Here is a 24,474-nt window from a genome sequence, read left to right as displayed (position 1 = left end):
GGGAAATTCTCAGTAAATACTCCTGAGGAATCGGAGGAAGTTACATCAGCCAGGTCTCCAGCTCAGAAGGCTCTCCAGAAGCCCACTGTACTTTTCCCAGATAAATAAGATAATCAAAATTCCATATTTAAAAAAATTACCAAGGTTTCTAGTTCCATAGTATACTATTTGATATTAAAAAGGGTAACAAATATACTTTTTACTGCCTTTATCAAATGGAAAAAAACTTATGTCTGTAGGCCTGTTTTATTTTCAAGGGACTAATCCATCTTACTGTGTAGCAATTCTGCATGATAAAAGCTTACTTCATGAAGTTATCATCACATCTGGCACTCAGACTGAATGAGCAGGAAGCCCAGGGCTCCCTTAGGTGGCTCCTCCACCTTTAGGCCCTTTGGAGACCAAGGCGTCACTAGAACACCACATTCATGAGATGGCCACCTGACAAAGTGAGGCCAAGATCTCACCGAAGTGGCCGAGTCCTCCTTGGGCGCCAAGAAACAAGGGTCGGCTGCATGACTGCCAGAATCTTGTAACGGCATGAATTTGAGATGCAGATTCTTGTTTGAACAGCAGTGTAAGCATCATCTTACCTTCTGAAATGTACCATTAGTTACAAGTGTAGAGCTTTGTGTGTCTTGTTTTCTGACGATCAGTTTTACCTCATTGCTTTCTGCTCCTCCTCCATCTGCTCTCTGACTTGCTGCAGTTCCTTCAGTAGCTCAAGATCCGTGCCATTCACCCAGGTGTAAACCACGTCGATCGGCATGGGCAGACAGAGCCTAGGGTAAACACACAAGTCCTCCAGCTCATGTGCATGTTGCCAACATACTTGGGAATAAGAGCATAACAGGGTTTAAACTCAGAGGTTATGAAAAAATCAGCGAAAAGGTGATCCAACCATGGCGTATACCACAGACTTGCATGCTTTCAAACTGGGGCTTGGGCACTAATATTTACTGAGCCCCTTCTCTGGAGTTGCATTCTGCTAGACACTTTATGCAGTTTTGCATCGTCTGATCATCACAGCTACCCGGTGGAGGCTGCTGTCCCTTCAGTTTTAAGGCTGTGGGGGAGGTCTTAGAAGCTCACTTTAAACTGCTACATTCTCAGTTTAGCAAGTGAGAAAGCTGGGATACAAATGCAGCCAAACATAGAAAAGAAATTAGAAGCTTAAACAAAATTACCAAAAAAAAAGAGTTAGCCAGCAGTCCCCAATGAAGACCTGGCCCTCTTTAATGCTACAGGCTTCCCATTCCCAGCTGCCCCCAAGCCTGGCCCCTCCCCATCCTGTTCGCCCTACTCTGTTTTTTTTTCCATAGCAATGATCACCTATGAAATAATTAACATGTTACATACACTGGTAATTCATGTGTCCCTCCCCTAGAATGTAAGCCCCAAGGCAGCAGGAAACATACCTGTTTTGTTCCCTAAAGTACCCAGAGGATTAGGATTTGTGCCTGCAACGTGAGGAACTCGATGATTTACTTGAACACTACTAGCATAGAACACCTTCCCGAACCTGCTTGATTTTTCCCTTACTATCTTACCCCTAAGGAGTCAGGCAGGCTTTTAATTCTTGAGTATCCTAAGCTCCATCTCAGTGTTTTTGTTCAGGTTTTACCCCTGCTGAAAGCTTTCTTCTCCTTTCCTTCATCAACTTACCATAATCCTACCCATCTTTCAGAGTCTGCTCCAGACCTACAACACGGGAGTTCATAGTGACATAGACATAATTCGGATACTTCTGTTTCAGGTTTGATCTTTTCCAAGAAACAGTACAGTTTCTTTGCTTTTTTCGTTTTTTTTTTGGGGGGGGGGAGTTGTTTTTTTGGTTGCTGGTTTTTTTTTTAGGCCAAGGACCTAAAGCTTACCCTCCTTTTGTCTTTCTCACAGGCCAGGCACAGGATCAGGCCCCCAGCAGCACGAAGGGCTCCAAAGACTAAGCAAAACATGACTTTTGGCCACAGGGTTAATTATCTCAGGGGAAAACAAATGCAGTTTGGTGGATAAATCTTTCAAATTATGGAAGGAAAAAAATAAACAGAGTGACAAACACTTATAGCTTAAAAGAAGCAGGTGAGATGACTGGATGAAAGGAGTGCTTATCCATTTGGTGAATAAATATTTACTGAGCACTCAGTATGTGCTAGGCACTGTTCTAGGTGCTGGGGACTCAGCAGTAAACAAAAAAAAAACAAAATCTATGCCTTCATGAAGCTTACATTCTAGAAAGGTGAAGACAGGAAATAAACCAAATAAGTGAAGTCAGATGATGTTCCATGTTATAAAGAAAATGAGGATACACAGTACGTCTAAGTGGGGGGTCAGTTTTAAACAGGGAGAGCAGAGATGGCCTTACTGGAAGGTGGCATTTCAGCAAAGAGATGAAGGAAGTGAGGAAGCAGGCCATGTGGGCAACTGGGGAAGAAGAGCCCAGAGAAGGGAAACATCATGTGCAAATGCCCTGAGGCAGCTGCCTATCTGGCATGGTTAAGGAACTAGAGGCCAGTGTGGCAGAGACAACAGGAGCAAAGGGAAGAGCATAAGAGGAGATGAAGGTCAAAGAGGTTCCAGGGGACCCAGAGCTTCATGTGGAAAATGCGGAATCAATCAGCTCATACTCAGACACAAGTGACAGCTGAGCATCTACCAACCCTCCCGTAAAGGTGCACCACTGCCCGTAGAATAAAATCTAAACTCCTTCATAATCTATACCCTGTGCTCTAGACGCTCCATGTGTATGCCCTTACCCAAACAGGATAAGAACTTGCAGGCTTCTGTGTCTTTGAACATGCTTCTCCCTCTGCCTAGAATATCCTTTCTTTCATGCTTCTTTTTAACCACTTCCTCATTCCCCAAATGCCCTCCTCCCTCACCTCCCACAAAGAAAATATACTGCTTAAGAAGCAACTTCCACTGTACTTTGTACTCTAAAGAAGCCTTAGCATACTGGTTGTACTATTTTTTTTGATGTCTGTCTTCCACTAGATCAACTATCTCTAAGGCAAAAATGGTGTCACGCATTCTGTGCCCCTCTTCATTAATTATTTCCTCTCTTTCCTGTACAGGCTCAGGCTCTCTCTCCTTACTGTAACGATACGCAAATGCTTCCTCATCTAGGTTTTCTTCCGCGTGTGTCTATATGGATGGTTCCCAAATGTTAGCAGACATCAGAATCACCTGTAGGACTTTCAAAACAGATGGCTGGGCTCTGTCCCCAGAGTCTCTGATTCATTAGTTCTGGAGTGGGGCCCCAGAATCTGCATTTCTAACAAGTTCCCAAGCCAATGCTGCTGGTCCAAAAACTCACATTGAGAACTACTGATTTATAGGTAGATTTAGTTCATGTTTTTAAGTTAAAAAAAAAAGCCTTCCCCACTAAAATATCAGTTCTAGATGAGGTCAATGAGCTCCTCTTGTTCATCACTACATGCCTAGGAATAGTGCCTGGGACATAGTGGGGTTTAATATGTATTTACTGTCCAAATAACTATTAGTTCATTCCCTCAACATAAACATTAGTCTTTCCTATTAAAAAAAAAAAATGCCTCACATTACCCGCAAGTAAATTATCCAGAGTCATCTCACTCCCAAGTTCACAGGTGATCTATCTATGCTCAGACTCAAAATTAATTTGGAAAAAAAAAAAAGCTTAAGTGACATATTTTAGAAAGAAAAGGCTTTTAAAAAGGAGGCAAAAATTTGCACATTCCAAAGCTTTTCTGTAAGAGTAATTATCTGCTATTAAAGATTGTTTTAATAGAGTCAAGAGATATCCATGCAAGTTCAACTGAGGAAAACAGCATAAGTATGTAATAATGCATGTATGTGCTGGTGCTTCTAGTAAGGCTGTATTACAGGATCAATCCAATCCTCTGGTGTTAAACCGACAACCCTGAGGAGATCGTGTGATCTGCCCCTGGTCAGTGAGTCAGTTGTTTTTCTACTTATTAGACATGGTCACAGTGAGTGTGAGTCTTTTGTTCTAACCACAGACCACTAGCTTAGTTTCCAGATGAGAAGGAAGTCTTTAACTTAGAGCTGAAGACTAAGAAAGTTACCTATGATTCAGAACCAAAGCCGTGGTGATACCTTTTATTTTTATTAGTTTAGTTTAAGTGAATATGAAGGCACTCAATAGTCCCTTGGTTCTACATCACATAAAGCAGAGAGGAAAACTTAGAACATGAATAGTATCTTAGAAACAAAGTTGGAAGAGATTGTACACTTCATCTAATATCTACATTTTAGAGATGACAAAACTGAGCCCAGGCTGACTCAAGCCCTCACAATTAGCAGCAGCAGACAGTTCACATATTCATTGGTCACTGGCATATAGAATGGGATTTTTTTTTTCATTCAGGGCAAACAACATTAAAAAGACATGTAGAAACACTAGCAAAACAATGAAAACTTCCTATAAACATTATGGTTTTTTTAAATATATTAGATATTACATATGATCCATTTTCTTGTCATCATCGAAATTAGATAATCTTGAAATATCCCTACATAAAAATCAAACTATATTTTAATGCAATCTAAAATTAAGAGAAGAAATATTTAAAACACACACCCACACCCTTCAGGAAGAGAACAAGAGTGTTTGATTAAAACTGCTGACCTCAGTATCTAGATTTTCTGAGCTAGTTTTCCTTCTAAAAGTTTTGAGGCTCCGTCCAGGCAGAGATTTATGCGTCTGTGCACCACCAGCACGCAACACAGCATCAGACACAGTAGGCCGAGTGAGTACTCAATAAATGTTGGGAGTGAAAGAAGGCCATTTTGAGCTTTTCTTAGGAAAATCAGCATTGTTAAAATAAAAGTTGGAGAAGGAGGAAAATTATGTTTCATTAAGAATCCGTTAATACAATAGTTGTCAAAGTGTGGTCACCAGACCAGTGGTTTCAGTATCACCAGTGAACTTGTTAGAGATGAAAATTCTCTGCACCCCTCTGAGACCTACAGATGCAGAAACTCTGGAGATGGGGAGAAACTGTATTTTCTCAAGCCCTCTGTGGAATTCTGCTGCACACTGAAGCTTGAGAACTGCTACATTAACGAATTATTCTCAAACTTTTTAGGGTCCAGACACTTCACACTCTTAAATATTAAGGAACCCTAAAAGCTTTTGTTTTTAGGTTATAACTATCTACACTTGCCATTTTCTTTTTGTGTGTGTGTGGTTGGATATAATTTACTTTTTTTTTTAACATCTTTACTGGAGTATAATTGCTTTACAATGTTGTGTTAGTTTCTGCTGTATAACAAAGTGAATCAGCTATACATATACATATATCCCCATATCCCCTCCCTTTTGCGTCTCCCTCCCACCCTCCCTATCCCACCCCTCTAGGTGGTCACAATGCACTGAGCTGATCTCCCTGTGCTATGTGGCTGCTTCCCACTAGCTATCTATTTTACATTTGGTCCATGCCACTCTCTCACTTCGTCCCAGCTTACCTTTCCCCCTCCCCGTGTCCTCAAGTCCATTCTCTAAATCTGTGTCTTTATTCCTGTCCTGCCCCTAGGTTCATCAGAGCCATTTTTTTTTTTTAGATTCCATATATATGTGTTAGTATACAGTATTTGTTTTTCTATTTCTGACTTACTTCACTCTGTATGACAGACTCTAGGTCCATCCACCTCACTACAAATAACTCAATTTTGTTTCTTTTTATGGCTGAGTAATATTCCCTTGTGTATATGTGCCACATCTTCCTTATCCATTCATCTGTCGATGGACACTTAGGTTGCTTCCATGTCCTGGCTATCGTAAATAGTGCTGCAATGAACATTGTGATACATGACTCTTTTTGAATTATGGTTTTCTCAGGGTATATGCCCAGTAGTAGGATTGCTGGGTTGTATGGTAGTTCTATTTTTAGTTTTTTAAGGAACCTCCATACTGTTCTCCATAGTGGCTGAATCAATTTACATTCCCACCAACAGGGCAAGAGGGTTCCCCTTTCTCCACACCCTCTCTAACATTTACTGTTTGTAGATCTTTTGATGATGGCCATTCTGACCGGTGTGAGATGATACCTCATTGTAGTTTTGATCTGCATTTCTCTAAAGATTCACACTTGCCATTTTCAAAAATAAATCAGACATTCAAAAATTCATTTTAAAACAATAATAAACCCCTTCATGGGTTAACATAAATAACTTTTTAAATGAAAAGAGCAGGGACTTCTCTGGTGGCGCAGTGGTTAAGACTCCATGCTCCCAACGCAGGGGGCCCAGGTTCGATCCCTGGTCAAGAAGCAGGATCCCACATGCATGCCACAACTAAGAATTCACATGCCACAACTAAGGAGCCCGCCTGCCACAACTAAGGAGCCAGTAAGCCACAACTAAGACCCAGTGCAACCAAATAAATATTTTTAAAAAATAAAATAGGACTTCCCTGGTGACACAGTGGTTAAGAATCTGCCTGCGAATGAAGGGGACACGGTTAAAGCCCTGGTCAGGGAAGATTCCACATGCCGCGGAGCAACTAAGCTCATGCGCCACAACTACTGAGCCTGCGCTCTAGAGCCCAAGAGCCACAACTACTGAGCCTGCGTGCCACAACAAGAGAAGGCACCGTAAATGAGAAGCCCGCGCACCGTAATGATGAGTAGCCCCTGCTCACCGCAACTAGAGAAAGCCCACGTGCAGCAACAAAGACACAATGCAGCAAAAATAAGTAAATTTAAAAGAAATAAAATAAAATAAAAACTAAATGAAAATAGCAGTATTTTCTGAAACAACAAAACAATTTAGTGAGAAGAGAGGCATTACTTTACATTTCTCCAAATCTCTTTAATGACTTAGTAGAAGCAAGCAAGCAAGCATGTCAAATCATCTGAATTCAATCTGTTCCCATATGCTCTTTTGGTTGAAGAAAACCCAGGCCCACAGATACGTACTTGGAAAGGGGAGGCGTATTTTAATAGCCTTTTCAAATAATAGTGCATATTCTTCTTTGATACTACACCAAAATAAGGGGAAGTTTCTTAAAAATTGGTTGCAATGTGTGATCTGAAACTACATTAATGAACTTTTTGTGCTTTTACATTAAAGTCCATCGGTCTTTCTTGCACTTTGAATGGCTTTCACCCATGTGAAATTCTGTAACATCAATGCATTGGTCATCTGGAAAACAACAGCTTACTGAGTTATGCAGCTCTGCCAAATGTGACATATTTCCTTAATTTTCTTACATAATATTAACAAACGCAATTTTCTTGGATAATGCTGCAAATCTAATCAGAGAAGTCTTTACAGTATTGTGAAGCTATTAGGCTTACAGTGGTGGAAACAAGATTTCCAAAATTCTAATTTTCACTTCAAAGCTCAAATTTTATCTTTGGCAGCAAATACTATCATTTCTTTCCTTTCAAACACAGGATCGCTTTGTTTACTGTCAAGAAAATACCTGCCAAATATAACAAGTCTGAGTAATGACACTGTCATCTGTCCTTTCAAGTCATAACAATGGTGATCCATGAAACAGAACAGTGAGTTCAGGCTGCAACTCAAACAACCACGAGAGGGCTTTTCCTCAAGACAATCGCCATGCAGCCAGGTGCCTGAGGTGTGCTTCCCGTTGCATCACACAGAACATTAAGAAAATGTGTACTCACGGGGTCAGGGTAGAATCAAATCAACGATTTTTACTGCTTCCTCAGGAACATTCTTAAGCGAACCGGCTTTTTTCTGCCCCGTGCAGATATGTGGCGGTGGTGAATTACAGTGGCTTGTGCTAAGGTGTGGCAATTTTACCCACCATGGCTTTTACACAATTCGTGCAAATGTCAACGCAGTAAAAAAAGGCAAATAACACCTCAGCGCTCTTATAAATATAGCTCTGATTTCGCAGATCCCCCAGGTTCTTTGGAAACTGCTGTTTTAAGAGATCCTAAGAGAAAGATCTAGAGTTTCCCTACTTCGCCCTTCACTTGCTTAAAGTAAAGCTTAGGCTAACTCAAGGAATCCTACAGCCCTTCTTCGCTGAGAGGTTCAGGACTATAACAGTGCATACATCTATGTCTAATTAGCACAGCTTTTTTTAAAAACTACTTATTTGATAGGGACCATACAGGTACTCATAACAAGTGGATAGAGGCGCAACGAAGTGCTTCTAAGCGGGGACAAGAGCTCCAGCAGAACTGCCGATGCAGTCTAGAGGCTCCCAGAAAATGGTCCAAGTGCATCAATTGACACCGATTACTCGTTACACTTTCACTAGGTTTTCTGGTTCAGTGAAGGTAGAGAGGAGGACTTATGGTGTCTATCCTCCAGGGAAAATGGACAGTCAGGATCTAGGGAAGTTTCTGATTATGGCCTCTGAGAGTTAGACCAAGGTCCATCTGTGAGGTTAACTACCTTTGTTAGCTACCTCACATTTGTTTTTGGTCACCCGTGCTCCTTGCCCTATAGTGATTAGCTGTGTGCCGTTACAATGGAAAGCAGTTAATAGATACTGCATAAAGTGAGTAAACCAAAAAGGAGAGAACTCCGTTTTTTGTTTTTGCTTTTTTTTTTTAAGTTGAAAGGACGGTCACCAGAAGAATCCGAAACAAAAATTCATTAACCATGGTTCCTCTGGGTCAGGGGAAATTCAGAATGGAACAGAGAGAGGCTTTACTTTTTCTTTTTGTTTTTCTTTTTCTATAATGTTTGAACTGTTTTTGACCATAGACATATATTGCTTTTATGATATAAAACCATACAAGTAACAGTTTTACAGACAAAAAAATGAAAAGACCGTGTGTGACTTATTTTAGCTGTGAGAAGGGAAGGAGGATGTTGGAAAAGATTGCTTTAACTTTGGGGTCTGTCTTGTGAAGGACGAAAAAGTCTCCAAGGAAAAGGGTGAAGGCAGCATTCAGGAGTGGCTGCACCAAGAAGCTTGGCTTTAAGGAGAAAAAGACCCAACCTGTGAGGTGGTTTGCTCCTCCCCACGGCGAGGCAGCCAGATGTGGTGACCACAGGGGCATGTGGGCATCCAGTCCTGGTGGATACCACAGCAGATGCTCTGGTTAACACTGATGTCAACAGAAGAACACTGGCCGGGGCTTGGAACTGGCTGCAGAGTAGCCGCCTGGCTTCCTCATCCTACAGGGGGATGGAATTACCTTGAGCTCACAGAACTGGGGCAAGGACAAAGCGAGATCGTGTAACTTAAAGTACTCAATATACTGCAAAGCAGGATTGCTCTTTGGCAATCAAAGTTTTCATCCATAAAACGTGAGGATGGATTACAAGGTACCTTCACATGGGAGTAGTCTTAAACAAGCTAAACCATACCTACAACTTGGAAAGACCTCTTCAACTGTTCTACTTAAAGCATGGGTGATTTCAAGGCTTATTTAAGCCCAAATAAGCTACTCTCCAAAACTGATCTCTTCTCACCGATTCTGAAAGGACTTCCCAGCAATATTGTCTCTGTAGGAATCAAACAAAACATGGTATTGATCCCGGCTCCATTCCAGAACCACCTAGGGAAAAAAAGAAAAGAAAAACAAATGTTTTCTTTGCATCAAATACTGAGAGTATGTAACTTTCATTTCATTTTAATTTCATTAAGAATTGCTAAAGGACTCCCAAGGCAATAGAAATAAAAGCAAAAATAAACAAATGGGACCTAATCAGACTTATTACAAGCTTTTGCACAGCAAAAGAAACCAAAAACAAAATGAAAAAACAACCTACAGACTAGGAGACAATATTTGCAAATGATGCAACCGACAAGGGCTTAATTTTCAAAATATATAAACAGCTCATGCAACTCAACAACAACAACAACAAACCCAATCAAGGACTTCCCTGGTGGCCCAGTGGTTAAGAATCCGCCTGCCAGTGCAGGGGACATGGGTTCGAGCCCTGGTCCGGGAAGATCCCACATGCCGCGGAGCAACTAAGCCCGTGTGCCACAACTACTGAGCCTGTACTCTAGAGCCCGCGAGCCACAACTCCTGAGCCTGCGTGCCACAACTACTGAAGCCCATGCACCTACAGCCCATGCTCCACAACAGGAGAAGCCACTGCAATGAGAAGCCCGTGCACCACAACGAAGAGTAGCCCTTGCTGGCTGCAACTAGAGAAAGCCCCTGCGCAGCAACAAAGACCCAACACAGCCAAAAATAAATAAATTTATAAAAATAAATAAATAAATAAAATAAAGCTCAATATAACTGTCCTTGGCTAGTACGGCTACCTGGAAGGTGGGGAGAAAACATCAGAGAGAGTGCGCTTCACAAACGGCTGAGAAATGCTGACGTGCTGTATGTTAATACAACATGCCTTCCTTCATCAGATAAATTAATCTTGGCATCTCCAAACCGCTCCGGTGTATTAGAAACAACGGCAATAGCAAAGGGTCCTTAAATACCACATTTAGGAACGTTCCTCTAGTTCAGAGTTCTGCACTCTTAGATCTTGGGGGAAGTGGTAGGAATGCTGGCTTATTACTCGGGATGTGGGTTTTCATCCCAGCTCTGTCACTTTTATGAGTGACACTGAGCAAGTTACTTAGCCTCTTCAGCCTGTCTCTTCATCTGTAAAATGCAGGGGGTCTTTGAAATCCCTGCCAGTCCTAACAGTCTATGACTTAAGAGGGGCTCCCAGCTGCAGGGCTGACACTGTGTTTCTCACCTGTATCCTCCATGCCCCCACGTCAACTCCATAAGGACACCGTGTCTCTTCCTGTCTTCACCTCCTCTGGGTCTTTTGTCCCTGCTCCTAAGCCCATCAACATTTGAACTTGATTCTCTTCCATCAGAAACATTTCCCTTTTCTGCTATTCCTGTCAACTAAACCCTATTATGAAAATCTTTCTAAACTTTTCTAGATGAATGAGTAATATGCTCTATGAGGAATGAAAAAGGAAACTTGTAAATCAAATAAAATTCATCTAAGGGTTAGTGTCAGATCATTTCCTTAATACTATCAAGGACGGAAAAGAGTAGAAAAAACTTGTGCAATTAAAAAATTGTTTATTCTGGGGTAAACTGTAAAAATATGAACACCTTCCAAACAACAAAGAAGCCAAAAAAGACTTAAACTTGCAATTAGATAGTTTTCAGCCATTATCAGCAGTAAACAAAAGACCAGAGGAACAGGTGAGAGAAACACTGACTACTGTAAAATCGAGTCTCTGTTCTTGCACAAAGCCTTTCCATATTCTTCAGCCCAGTCTGAATGCTTCCTTCTCAGAACTCTGGATAACTTCTATCACTTACTTGATGCCTTGCATCACTTAGTTTTATTGTTATTTACCTTTTACCCCATGTTAGCATCTTGACAGACCAAGCAAACTGCTCAAAGGGTAGAGAACGACTTACAATTCTGCTTATTATCAACTCATACCCAGCACATTACATACCATCTTCTTCTTAGTAAATATTACCTCACTACTGTAGGAGTGACGTAAGAGCAGGCTGGATTTGGGAACTTGGGATGCCTTCTAAGAGAACCTCCCAGTTCTCCTGCTTCGTAGTTGTGTAACCCTGGGTAAACTACAATGTGTGGGCCTCAATTTCCTCAACTATGAAATAAGTACTAAATCTATTTCATCGGTCTGCTGTGCTGCTGTAGTAGGACGGTGATTCTCCCATGACGTGGGCAAGTAAAGGGTATGGGGAGCGTGCCAGGCATACTGGAAGCCGAGGGTAAACAAGCTTAACTTCTGAAATGCCATCATTTTTATAACGGCAAGACATTTAAGACATTCTATTGGTAGTAATGCAAATTTTTTATGGAGAAAAATGGAATATTGATGTGATAAAAATACCAGATATAATGTTGACCTTCAAAAAATGTCCTATTTGCCATTTTGAGCTATTCTCCCCATACACACACACACACACACACACACACACACACACACACACACACACACACACACACCCCTCCTCTCTACATTATTCTCCTCAGAGGACTTACTTTTGTCTGTTACTAAGGGTAGTTTGTTGGTAAAAATTTAAGACACAATGAACAAAATACTATTTACTAAAATACTACATGAGCTCTCAAATACCACATAAACAATGTATTATTAATAAAGAATTATAAAAATCATCTAAAGGTAGTTTATTCTACTAGTTAAAGATGTTTATCACTTTTGGACTTCCCTGGTGGCGCAGTGGTTGAGAATCCGCCTGCCAATGCAGGGGACACGGGTTCGAGCCCTGATCCGAGAAGATCCCACATCCTGCAGAGCAACTAAGCCCGTGCGCCACAACTACTGAGCCCACATGCTGCAACTACTGAAGCCCACGCACCTAGAGCCCGTGCTCCACAACAAGAGAAGCCACCGCAATGAGCAGCCTGCGCACCGCAATGAAGAGCAGCCCCCGCTCGCCGCAACTAGAGAAAGCCCGCGCATGGCAATGAACACCCAGTGCAACCAAAAATAAATAAATAAAATTTAAAAAAAATTTTTTTAAAATGTGTATCACTTTTAAGACTCCATCTTAGCAATCATGGCATCCAAGGTATTCAAGATCAATTGTTGGTTAGTTTTACAAAATTGCAGCCAAAGTCAGTCTTAATGTGCTGATCACAGGAGAAGGGGTTCAAACACACACTCACCAAGCACCACTGTGCCAGGCACACCCCTCCATTGAATCCCCACAATAAGGCACCACTTTGAGGCACGTACTACGATGGCACAAAAAGAAGCTCCAGGCCAAGTTGCAGTGTGTGTGATGGGGCTGAGGTTTGAATCAACCGAACTCCGTAGCCCACGTTCCTGTTTAGCTTGGCCCAGGCTCTCTCAGCTTCACCTGGCCTGCTCTTCTGATGCTTATTTACACAGAGCCAGCTTTGTCAAATACACATTCATGAATGTGGTCATTCAACCAGTTGAAACTGGTATGTTTATCATCCTTAATTCAATGGCCCAGCATTTTTAGAATGTCTGAGAGTCCTTCAGCTGGTCTGTGCGCACAAACGCTAAAATTTTCAGTTGATAAACTTTTTCAATTATGAAACCGGCACACACTTTTGTTGATGATCTTCATGGTCCCGAAACAGGACCAAATGCATGCCTGTGGTACAGTAACAGTGAATGAGGTGCAAGCCCCATAATCCTTTGGGGATTCCCCAGCTACGGAAAGGAGGAAGGTAATTATTAAGAAGAGGACTGGTGAACAGTGCAAGGATCATAAGATTACAATCAGAAGTTTAAGTCTGGAACGTATCAATAATAAAATCTAGGGCACTTCTCCATTTTCAATTTCTTCTTCTGTAGAATGAGGATATTAATACCACCTATTTCACAAGATCGTTTTGATAAGATATGCAAATCCTATAGGGCTGTACAATACTCACTGCAAACTGCTCACAGGTCTCTTAAAGACAGCGTTTACATGCTACAATATAATTAATTCACCTGTTTAAATATCTTCTACACCTCTGCGAGCAACTCAAAGCCAGGAACTTAATCTCTCTCATTTTCAGTCCTAGAACCTTGCACACTGCCTGGCACAAAATCAATAAACTTTCTAGAATGAGTGAATACGGCTACTAGTTTTACAAGACAAACACCTTGGAACAGCCTACTGCTCTGTGGTTTCCCTCCAGAGCTTCCTGCTTTCAGATCCACTCCCAGATAGTCAATGTAAAGGCTAAAGGCTACAGGTATAGAGAGACGACAGCAGGCCTCAGCACACAAGGATGCAAAACTCTCTCTGTAAAAACACATGTCCCTTTCTCAAAGTTTCAAGTGTATAAATGTGACGAGCTACCTTGTAAAACTTAAGATGCCAGGGCTCTCCAAACTCAAGCAGCAAGAACTCTAAGTAACTCTGACAGAGCTTTTCAACTTTGATAATCACATCAGAAGTTTATAATATTCCCAAATTACAACAGGTTCTCCATAGTTTCTGAAAACAAAATATATTTTGCATTAAGAGCCACTAAATGGCAGACAAAGATAATCTAAGCTTTATCTTTTTCTGCTAATTCCCCTCCTCCCCTGATACCAATCAGGAAGTCAAATCTCATCACCAGCAGCATTTTCTAATCACATTTGATTAAACATGTTTGTTTTCCTGCTTTAGTCCATTAGGGTTGCTCTGACAGAATACTACAGACTGTGTGGCTCAAAACAACAGAAATTTATTTCTCACAGTTCTGGAGACTGGGAAGACTAAGATCAAGGTGCTGACAGATTTGCTATTTGGTGAGGGCCTGCCTCCTGGTCCATAGATGGCTGTGTTCACGCTGTGTCACCTCACATGGTGGAAGGGGCAAGGGAGCTCTCTGGGGTCTGTTTTATAAAGGCACTAATCCCACTAATGGGGGTTCCACCCTCATGACCTAATCATCTACCAAAGAGCTCACCTCCTAATAGCATCACACCGGAATAGTTTCAGCATATAAATTTTGGGAGGACACAAACAGCTCACTGCATTTCCCAACACGAAGTGGCTAAAATAAAAGATTAACCCATTTCTTATTAGGCATTGAATGGTTACCAAAAGTGGGCTGATCTCTCCTTTTCATACACAGGAAATGACCCAAACCCAAGATGCATGACCACTATTTACTTGAACATTAATTAAACTCAAAGATACTTTTCTAGACCACGTCTACCTTCTTTGAATTCTTCACAGAATTAGATACACGACATACATTTGATGACCATTTTAAAGGGCAAAAAATGGGAACCAGGGCTTTGTCCTCAGGGAGCTGACATCCTGTTAAGGACTAATCATGTACTTTCATGAAATGATTTAGGAACACTTACTGTTCAGCTTTTACATGAGTACAGATTAAAACAGATTACTGTTGGAGAAAAGGAATAATCCAGGATAGGGTTAATCATAATAACTTAACAAAATCTCTCTCCTTTTTCTAGGAGAGAAAGCTGAGACTTTTAAAGAAGTAGAGGAGCAAAGAGAGGGAATTCCCTGGCAGTCCAGTGGTTAGAACTCCGCTCTTTTACTGCGGAGGGCCCAGGTTCGCTCCCCAGTTGGGGAACTAAGATCCCACATGCTGCACAACGCAGCCCCCCAAAAAAAAAAAAAGTCTCCTCAACCACACTTGAATAAAAGGAAAAGGTGGTGGTGGGGAACTACTAAAGATGGTTTCCAAATGTATTCAAACTGACTTTCTGGGTACATATATGTAGGTTTAGTTGTTCTACAGTTCAGAGTTTACAGAATCACAGAATTACACAGGGAGTACTTTAAATCCAATGCCAATGTGTGAGCCCTGCTAGAACGTCCTTGCAAACAGTTACTGTACCTATGAATTTAGATCTGCACTGTCCAAAAACATGGTCCAAAAACAGATCTGCACTGTCCAAAAACGTCCCCACTAGGCACGTGTGGTTATTTAAATTAAGACTAAATAAGTTAAATTTAAAACTTAGTACCTTAGTCACACTAGCCACATGTGAAGTGCCCAACAGCCACATGTAGCTAGTGGCTACTGTACTGGACAGCTCATAATTACAGGCCATTTCCAACACTGCACAGAGTTCTCCTGGACAGGGCTGCAGCTATTCAATGCCTAAAGATTAAGTACATGTCACAAAAGCAGGCCCTGACCTCAGCCCCAGTTTTGTGATTTTATTTATTTTTTTAATATAAACTCTTTATTGTACAGATGAGACTCTGAGACTCAAAGAGTTTAAGTGACTTATCTAAAGTCACACAAAAAGAAGAGTTCTGGGCCTCCCTGGTGGCACACTGGTTCAGAATCTGCCTGCCAATGCAGGAGACACGGGTTCAATCCCTGGTCCAGAAAGATCACACATGAGCAACTATGCCCGCGTGCCACAACTACTGAGCCTGCACTCTAGAGCCCACAAGCCACAACTACTGAGCCCATGTGCCACAACTACTGAAGCCCGTGCGCTAGAGCCCGTGCTCCACAAAAAGAGAAGCCACCGCAATGAGAAGCCCGAGCACCGCAACAAAGAGTAGCCCCAGCTCTCTGCAACTAGAGAAAGCCTGTGTGCAGCAACGAAGACCCAACGCAGCCAAAAATAAATAAAAATAAAATAAATAAATTTATTTTTTTTTAAAAAAAAGAAGAGTTCTGACTCCCCCTCCCCTCCCCAATTTTTGTCAACAGGCTGCTGGCTCCTCTTAGCAGACGGATGTTTCCTCGGATCTCAGACAGCTTCTTTCCCGCGTGGGATCTGGCACAGATATCTTTCACCATCTTCTCCCATCAGAACATGCATTTCTGGCAAGAGAGCAGCTCTGATTCCCTGGCTTTTCTTCCTATTTCCTCTGGATAAGGTCTCTATAGTTTTGTTTTTTTGTTTTTGTTATTTTTTTAATGGAAGAAGCCAAAGTACTGCAGTGAGGATATTTATCTTTGAGATTCATTTAGGGGAACCTGGTTTTCTTGGCCAAATGCTATAGTGAGCTAACCCTAGGTAGAAAGCATGGGCAGGATGAGGATGCACAAATGTAATAGTTTTGTGATTTTAGACAAGTCACTTAAAGCTCTCTAAGTTCCAAAACAATTCCTTATCCCATAAGAGGCTGTTATAAAAGAAATCAAGTGAGCTGATATATATCCATCTATTCTAATAACTACAAAGTACTACAGGAAATGTAAGGTATTAAGACTATGAAAGAACACTGAACTTACTTAGTCCTTCAAGAGGCTCACAGCCTACTGGGCAGACAAATATGAAACAAACAATTATAACATGTGAAAAATATACCCAAAGTATAAATAAAAGTGTAGTTGGTAAACATTTGTTATAACTATTAAACCAGAAGCCCAAACTAATCAAACTAAGTTTTTTTGTTTTTTCTCTTTATTTTGGTAAAATTTAATTGCCATAAAAATGTTTAGTGAAATGAGATAAAATTTTACAAAATATCTGCTTGTGGTGCTTACTATACTTACCTCCATCAACAAATGAATTTTATCTCATACTGTTACTTAGACAAAAACATTTTTTAAAATTCACCAAGGAGAGTTCTCTTTTTATGAGTGTCAAATGCAGAGAAGTCATAAATTAGGCAAAAAGAATGCTATATATTTTTAAATAGCTTTAAAGCCATTTAAAAACCCCTTTCCTGAGGGGCAATTAGCAATATGTATCAAAGGACCAAAGAAATGGTCATGTCTTTGTTCTAATTCCACCTCTAGAAATACATGCCAAGAAAATCATCATAGGTGCACCCAAACACTTCTGTATAAATATAATAACCATTATTACTTATACAAATAAAACCTGGAGATATTTAAAAATTAAACAACAGGTAATCGGGTAAATAAATTAAGGTACAGTCACACAAATATTATGAAGCTATTAAAAATTATGCAGTTTTTAAGCAACTATTAAAAATTAGTATCTTCAGTTAGCCAACAAATATGTGGCACCATTCCAGACTCTGAGGACATAGTAATGGACAAAACAAAATGTCTTCCTTCTGGAGCATACAGACTAGTCAAAGGGTAAAGTGTTTGGTAAAATATTACATGAAAAAAGTAACAATCAGAACTATCAGTCTGGAATGTAACCTCAGCAAAATGGCAGAGTAAGCAACTCCAATCTCTCATCTCCTCAGAAACACTGAAAAACAAGCAGAAACTGCCAGAAAAATAAAAGACAAATATTGTATGAAATATACATTATATGAAATGTCCAGAATCAGCAAATCCATAAAGACAGGAAGTTATCAGAGGTTACCAGGGCCCAAGGGGAGAATGGAGAGTTACTGCTTAATACCAAGTTTCTGTTTGGGGTGATGAAAAAGTTTTGGAAACAGTGGTAATGGTTGCACAACAACGTAAATGTAATTAATGCCACTGAGTTATACACTTAAAAATCATTTAAATGGCAGGGCTTCCCTGGTGGCACAGTGGTTGAGAGTCTGCCTGCCGATGCAACGGACACGGGTTCGTGCTCCAGTCTGGGGAGAACCCATATACCGCGAAGTGGCTAGGCCCGTGAACCGTGGCCGCTGAGCCTGCGCGTCCAGACCCTGTGCTCCGCAACGGGAGAGGCCCGCATACCACCAAAAAAAAAAAAAGGCAAATTTTGTTATTTGCATTTTGCCATAAAATTTTGGAAGAGAAGTAAATCACTATAATACTCCTCCCAAGAGTAATAAAGGAACATTATCAACAATTCTGATCACAGATTGGATAACTTAGATGAAATGGACCAAATCCTTCAAAGATAAAAACTACCAAAGCTCAAACAAGGAGAAATTCATAATCTGAATAGCCTATACCTATTAAATAATTTGGATCAATAAGTAATAACCTTCCAAAACAGAAAGCAACTGGCCCAGATGGGTTCACTGGTGAATTCTACCAAATATTTAAGGAAGAAGTGATACCAATTCTCTACAATTTCTTCCAGAAAATGGAAGCAAAGGGAACACTTTCTAACTCATTTTATGAGGAAAATTATAAACCAATAACTCTCATGAACATGGATGTGAAAATCCTCAATAAAGTGTTATCAAATAAAATCTAACAATGTATAAAAGGAATTATATAACATAACCAAGTGGGATTTATTCTAGGTATGTATTTTTGAAAACTGGTTCAACATTCAAAAATTAATTAATGTAATCTACCATATCTCAAGGCAAAAGAAGAAAAATCATATGATCATGTCAACAGATAAAGTATTTGACAAACTTCAACACCCATTTTTTCTTTTTTTGGCTGCACCATGTGGCTTGTGGGATCATAGTTCCCCAACCAGGGATAGAACCCTGGCCCTCAGCAGTGAAAGCGTGGAGTCCTAACCACTGGACCACCAGGGAATTCCCTTAACACTCATTTTTTTATTTAAAAATAAAAAATAAAAGCCTCTCAGCAAATTAGGAACAGAAGGGAACTTCCTCAACCAGGCTATTTCCAAGTGAAATTAACATTTGCATTGGGACTAGTAAAGCAGCTTGCCCTCCCTAATGTAGGTGGGCCTCATCTAATCAGTTGATGGCCTAAATAGAACAAAAAGGCTGAGTAAGGGAGAATGTCCTCTGATCTGACTGCCTTGAGCCGTAACATCAGTCTTTCCTGCCTTCTAACTTGAACTGAAACATCAGCTCTTCCTGGGTCTCTAGGCTGCCAACCTTCAGACAGAAACTACAGCATCGGCTTTCCTGGTTCTCAGGCCTTTGGACTTAGACTAGAGCTACTTCATTGGCTCTCCTGGACCGCTAGCCTTGCTAAATGCAGATCTTGGAGACTTGTAAGCCTCCACAATCCTGTAAGTCAATTCCATATAATCAGTCTATTTCCATACACACACACACACGTGCACACATGCACGTATGCACACACATACATATATCCTATTGGCTTTGTTTCTCTGAAGAACCCTAATATAATTATATGTCAACTGATACCAACTAAACCTGTATACTTTTGTATTAAGGTTCAATTTAGAAACTGATCACTCATGTGACCTTTCCATATTTAGATACTAGGGAAAAAGTATCTCTGCACTCCACCTCTTGGTGCCAGGCTCTATTCTAGGGGCTGAGGATACAGTAGTGAATAAGACAGAAATGCTCCTCCCACGGAGCTTACATTTTGAGGGAGAGAGAAATGAGACATTAAATACACACATATATATTTTCAGACTGAAACTACGTACTACTTTTAAAAAGAAGGGGAATAGAAAAAGGAGTGACCTGGTGAAAGAGGCTGCTTTAGGTTGGGTGGTGGGGAAGGCCCACCTGAGACGGCATTACTGAGCTGAGACCTGTGTGACCAGGAGCACGTCACATGGTGGTCTGCGGGCAGTGCTCTCCAGCCTGATGGGACAACAGTGCAAAGGTCCTAAGGCGGACACAAACCTAATGTGTCAAGGAACAAAAAGAAGGCACCAATTCTGAGCCTCAACCTCAGGCAGGTTTGCAAGTATCCGCTTGCTTTCTGTGCCTTTACCACTGCTTGAGAAGAACATGTCCAGGCTGGTCTGCTGGTCCCAGGACGAAAGACATGTGGTCCAAGTCCAACCCAGATGAGCCAACTCCCACCTGACCTGCACATCCCAGAGAAGAAATAACTGTCATTTTAAGCCAGGGACTGACAAACCTCTTCTGTAAAGCGCCAAACAGTAACCATCTTAGGCTTTTCAGGCCATATGGTTTCTGCCACAGCTATTCAATGCTGCTGTTGTACTGAGAAAACAGCCATAGACAACAGTAAATGAATGGACGTGGCTATGTTCCAATAAAACATTTATTTATGGACACTGATATTTATAATTCATATAATTTTCATGTGTTATGAATAATTCTTCTTCTTTTAGTTTTTTAAAGCCACTTAAAAATGTAAACTCCATTCTTAGACTGCAGGCCATACAAAAACAGGCGTAGTTTGCTGCTCCTGTTTTAAGCCAGCAAACTTGAAGGTAGTCTGTTAGGGTACATTTTTGTAGAAATAGTTACAGCACACACAGTGGATACGTGACACAACCTGCTCAAAGAAGTGGCGCATTTAGGATCTTACATACAGACCATTAGAAGGAGTCTGAATTTTCTACTGTGTACAATGGGCATGATGTAGCCTGATTCACATTTTTTAAAAGGTAGCCTGGTTGCAATGTGGAGAATGGATTGTAATGAAGCAATAGTGGTGAGAGATGATGGTGGTTTAAATATCCATAACACAGGTACCACATCTTTTTTTTGGAGGGGGGCCCACATGGCACGTGGGATCTTACTTCCCCAACCAGGGATTGAACCTGCGCCCCCACCAGTGGAAGTGTGGAGTCTTAATCACTGGACCGCCAGGGAAGTCCCACCACATATTTATTCTTAAATTGTTGGAGCAGAGGTTCTCAGCTTTTTCAGTCTTAGGACCCCTTTATACTCTTAAAAATTATTTAAGGGCTTCCATGGTGGTGCAGTGGTTGCGAGTCCACCTACCGATGCAGGGGACACGGGTTCGTGCCCCGGTCTGGGAAGATCTCACATGCCGTGGAGCAGCTGGGCCCATGAGCCATGGCCGCTGAGCCTGCGCGTCCGGAGCCTGTGCTCCGCAGCGGGAGAGGCCACAACAGTGAGAGGCCCGCGTACGGCAAAAAAAAAAAAAAAAAAAAAATTATTTAAGATTCCAAAGAGTTTTTAAATTTTTAAATTTTATGTGGGTTATGTCTACTGATATTCACCATATTAAAATTAAAACTGAGGAAATTTTAAAATATTTGTTCATTTAAGAAATAAACCCATTACAGGGCAACATAAAGATTTTCATGAAAAATAACTGTTTTCCTAAACAAAAAAGTTTAGTGAGAAGAGTTGCATTGTTTTTAATTTTCACAAATTTCTTTAATGCGTGGTTTCATAGAAGACAACTGGAATATCTTTGTGTTCTGCATTCAGTCTGCTGCAATGTCACATGTCTGTTAAGCCTCTGGGAAACTCCACTGTACTCTAATAAGAGAATGAGCGAAAAAAGGTAAATAATGTCTTAGTATTATCGTGTAAATAGTTTGAACTTGTGGATCACTGGATAGGGTCCCCAGACTACCTGTGGAAAACTGCTGGCTTGGGGTAATAGCTTACTTTTAAATGCTAGAATCTCAGTGATTCTGAAGTACAGCTGTCCTTCGGTATCCTTAAGGACACCTACCCCGCTTCCAACCCACAGATACCAAAATCCACAGATGCTCAAGTGCCTTATATAAAATGGCATAGTATGTGCATATAAACTAAGCACATCCTCCCATATACTTTAAATCATCTCTAGATTACTTATAATACCTAATACAATGTAAATGCTATGTAAATAGTTGCTGGCGCACTTGCAAGTTTTGCCTTTTGGAACTTTTTAGAATCCCCCCCCCCTTTTTTTTTTGGCTGCGTTGGGTCTTCGTTGCTGTGTGCGGGCTTTCTCTAGTTGCGGTGAGCGGGGGCTACTCTTTGTTGCGATGCGCAGGCTTCTCATTGCGGTGGCTTCTCTTGTTGCGGAGCACAGGCTCTAGGCACACGGGCTTCAGTAGTTGCGGCACGTGGGCTCGGTAGTTGCAGCTCGTGGGCTCTAGAGCGCAGGCTCAGTAGTTGTGGCGCACGGGCTTAGTTGCTCCGCGGCATGTGGGATCTTCCCAGACCAGGGCTCGAACCCGTGTCCCCTGCATTGGCAGGCAGACTCTTAACCACTGCTCCACCAGGGAAGTCCTGCCCAAATGTTTTCAATCCCTGGTTGGTTGAATCTGCAGATATGGAACCTGTGACTATGGAGGGCTGACTGTACTTTGACGTAAGTTACTCTACTTTACATACTATTCAGTACGGACAACTTTAAAATAAAGAGACTCGCCCCAAAAGTCAAGCAATTAATTAGATATAGATTATGCCAGTTTCCAAAAGCAAAGACATTGTTCTTTCAGGCCTTTGTACAATTATAAAAATCAACATGCAAAGCCTGCTGACTGTGCAGCACTGCACCCAGTGTGGCAGGTTCACCTGAACCCCTACTACGCCCCACAGTCTCCTGTTCCCAGTTATCCGTCTGCAGTTCACTGTTCACAACACCACAGAGCAACTGTTCTAAACACAGATTTGACTCATCACTCTCTTGCTTAAAACCATTTGAATGGTCCCCATTTTCTTCAGGAGGAATCCAAATTCCTTGGAGTCACTCCATAGGCGAGTTCTAAACTGGCCACCGCCTGCCTCTCCAGCTTCACTCCTGGGTACGCTGCTGCGGCCCTTCAGAACCACTTCTGTTCCAGAAGGTGAGGGCTACCTCTCATACCCATACCTTTACACCTAGAGCATCCTTCACTTACAAGGGGGGAGGGGCTCCCGTTTCTTCCCTCAGCCATCTCCTTCAAGATCAAGCTCACATGTCACCCTGAGAAACTTCCCCGGACACTCCGGTTATCACAATGCATCTTAAGTTTGCCTATTTGCTGGTCTGTCTGGAGAGTGAGCTCCTCAATAGCAGAAAGATACAGAACCATCTTTGTGTCTCTAAGCAGTAGAGTACCTGGCCCAGAGTAAACACCTCCACTGATCTCTGCTGAGTGAACAACTTACGAAATTTGGTAAAGAAACTTTATCCAATTTAGAATTAGTCAGAAACAGAAATGAAGTTAATGGAGAGAGGTAATGAAGGAGGGATAAACTAGAACCTAAAAGAAGAAACAATTTTAGGAAGCAATTTTAAAGGGCAATACAGGGCTTCCCTGGGGGCACAGTGCTTAAGAATCTGCCTGCCAATGCAGCGGACATGGGTTCGAGCCCTGGTCTGGGAAGATCCCACATGCCGCGGACCAACTAAGCCCGTGTGCCACAACTACTGAGCCTGCACTCTAGAGCCCGTGCGCCACAAGTACTGAGCCGGCGTGCCGCAACTACTGAAGCCCACGCACCTAGAGCCCGTGCTCTGCAACAAGAGAAGCCACCACAATGAGAAGGCTGCGCACCGCAATGAAGAGAGGCGCCGCTCGCCGCAACTAGAGAAAGCCTGCGCACAGCAAAGAAGACCCAACACAGCCAAAAATAAATAAAAAATTAAAAAATAAAGGACAATACAGTTTTTAGTCTGACCATACATAGAATGCATTTGACTCTCCTTGCACAAGTGTGACTCAGTCTGTAACATTTCTGAAAGATCACTTTTTTCCCTGCTTAATTTAGTGTATGTATGAATCACACACAGGCTGACTAATCACCTGCTAAAGATACTGCATGTGGATCACAAGATTGAAACAATCTAAGGACAGTTAGAACTTAAAAAGATACATTGTGAATATACATAACCTATCACAGCTACAATTGTTCGTTACAGTTTAGAAGGAACCAGGATAACATACGTTATTGTAAAGTGCAGGCTGTGCTAAATTAATAAGGCACTTGCCTCCTCTGCTTTCATATCAACCAAAATAAAGCACACTCAGATAAAGAAATCATTGTGAACTTTTCTACTCTGTCTCTAAGAAAAGATTAATATACTCTTCAGTGTGACCTTGGACATCAGGCCAGAAGGTAGGTGCCCTGTTGTCTTCGTGAGTGTTGTGGTCAAGGGAAGATCAGGGCTGGCATGGGGCACTTGGCATTGAATTGGCATCTACTCAGCACCTTGCACCAGGCACTATGCAAGGTACCTTATATACTTTAGGCATCTTATTTAAACCACCTTTCCTCACAGGCTCAATCACAATCAGTGAGCAAAACTAAATATTTGTAAGTATTCATTCAACAAATATGCACTGAGCACCTATCGCTAGGGTCTGGGAGGACAAACGAACCTGTCTATCTTGTTCACTTTTATATACCAAGATGTCAGTGGAGTGTCTGGCACATAATGGAACATGAAGGCCAGATGATTTTGCCTCCTAAATCTCTCAAATCTGCCCACTTCTCTTTATCTGCCCTCCACCAGCCTAGTGCAAGGCCCCTGACTGAGTGCCCTGCAGCCATTCTTGTTTCCTCTAATTCAGGGTTTCCCATTTTTGGCACTACTGGCATTCAGGGCCTGACAACTCTTCGTTGTGGGAACTGTTCTGGGCACTGTAGGATATTT

General features: G+C 41.5%; 1 protein-coding gene across 5 annotated transcripts in view; it reads right to left on the bottom strand.

Moving 5' to 3' along the window:
- GNPTAB (N-acetylglucosamine-1-phosphate transferase subunits alpha and beta) overlaps positions 1-24,474 on the bottom strand; it is an 86,079-nt gene that overhangs the window by 51,236 nt on the left and 10,369 nt on the right. For 2 of the 5 annotated variants that reach the window (XM_019918354.3, XM_019918355.3), the window contains exons 2-3: positions 9,406-9,491; positions 663-782 (exon numbers count right to left, since the gene is read on the bottom strand). In XM_019918354.3, coding sequence (XP_019773913.1) covers positions 663-782; positions 9,406-9,491 — 206 coding nt within the window. Of the gene's footprint in view, positions 1-593; positions 783-9,405; positions 9,492-24,474 lie in introns of those variants that run through there. The other 3 variants (XM_019918357.3, XM_033866197.2, XM_019918358.3) reach the window with 2 other exon arrangements.

Source organism: Tursiops truncatus, chromosome 11, assembly GCF_011762595.2.
Source record: "Tursiops truncatus isolate mTurTru1 chromosome 11, mTurTru1.mat.Y, whole genome shotgun sequence".
NCBI classification, from domain to species: domain Eukaryota; kingdom Metazoa; phylum Chordata; class Mammalia; order Artiodactyla; family Delphinidae; genus Tursiops; species Tursiops truncatus.
Note: the sequence above shows the minus strand (reverse complement) of the source record. Positions and strands in the feature narration are given on the sequence as shown.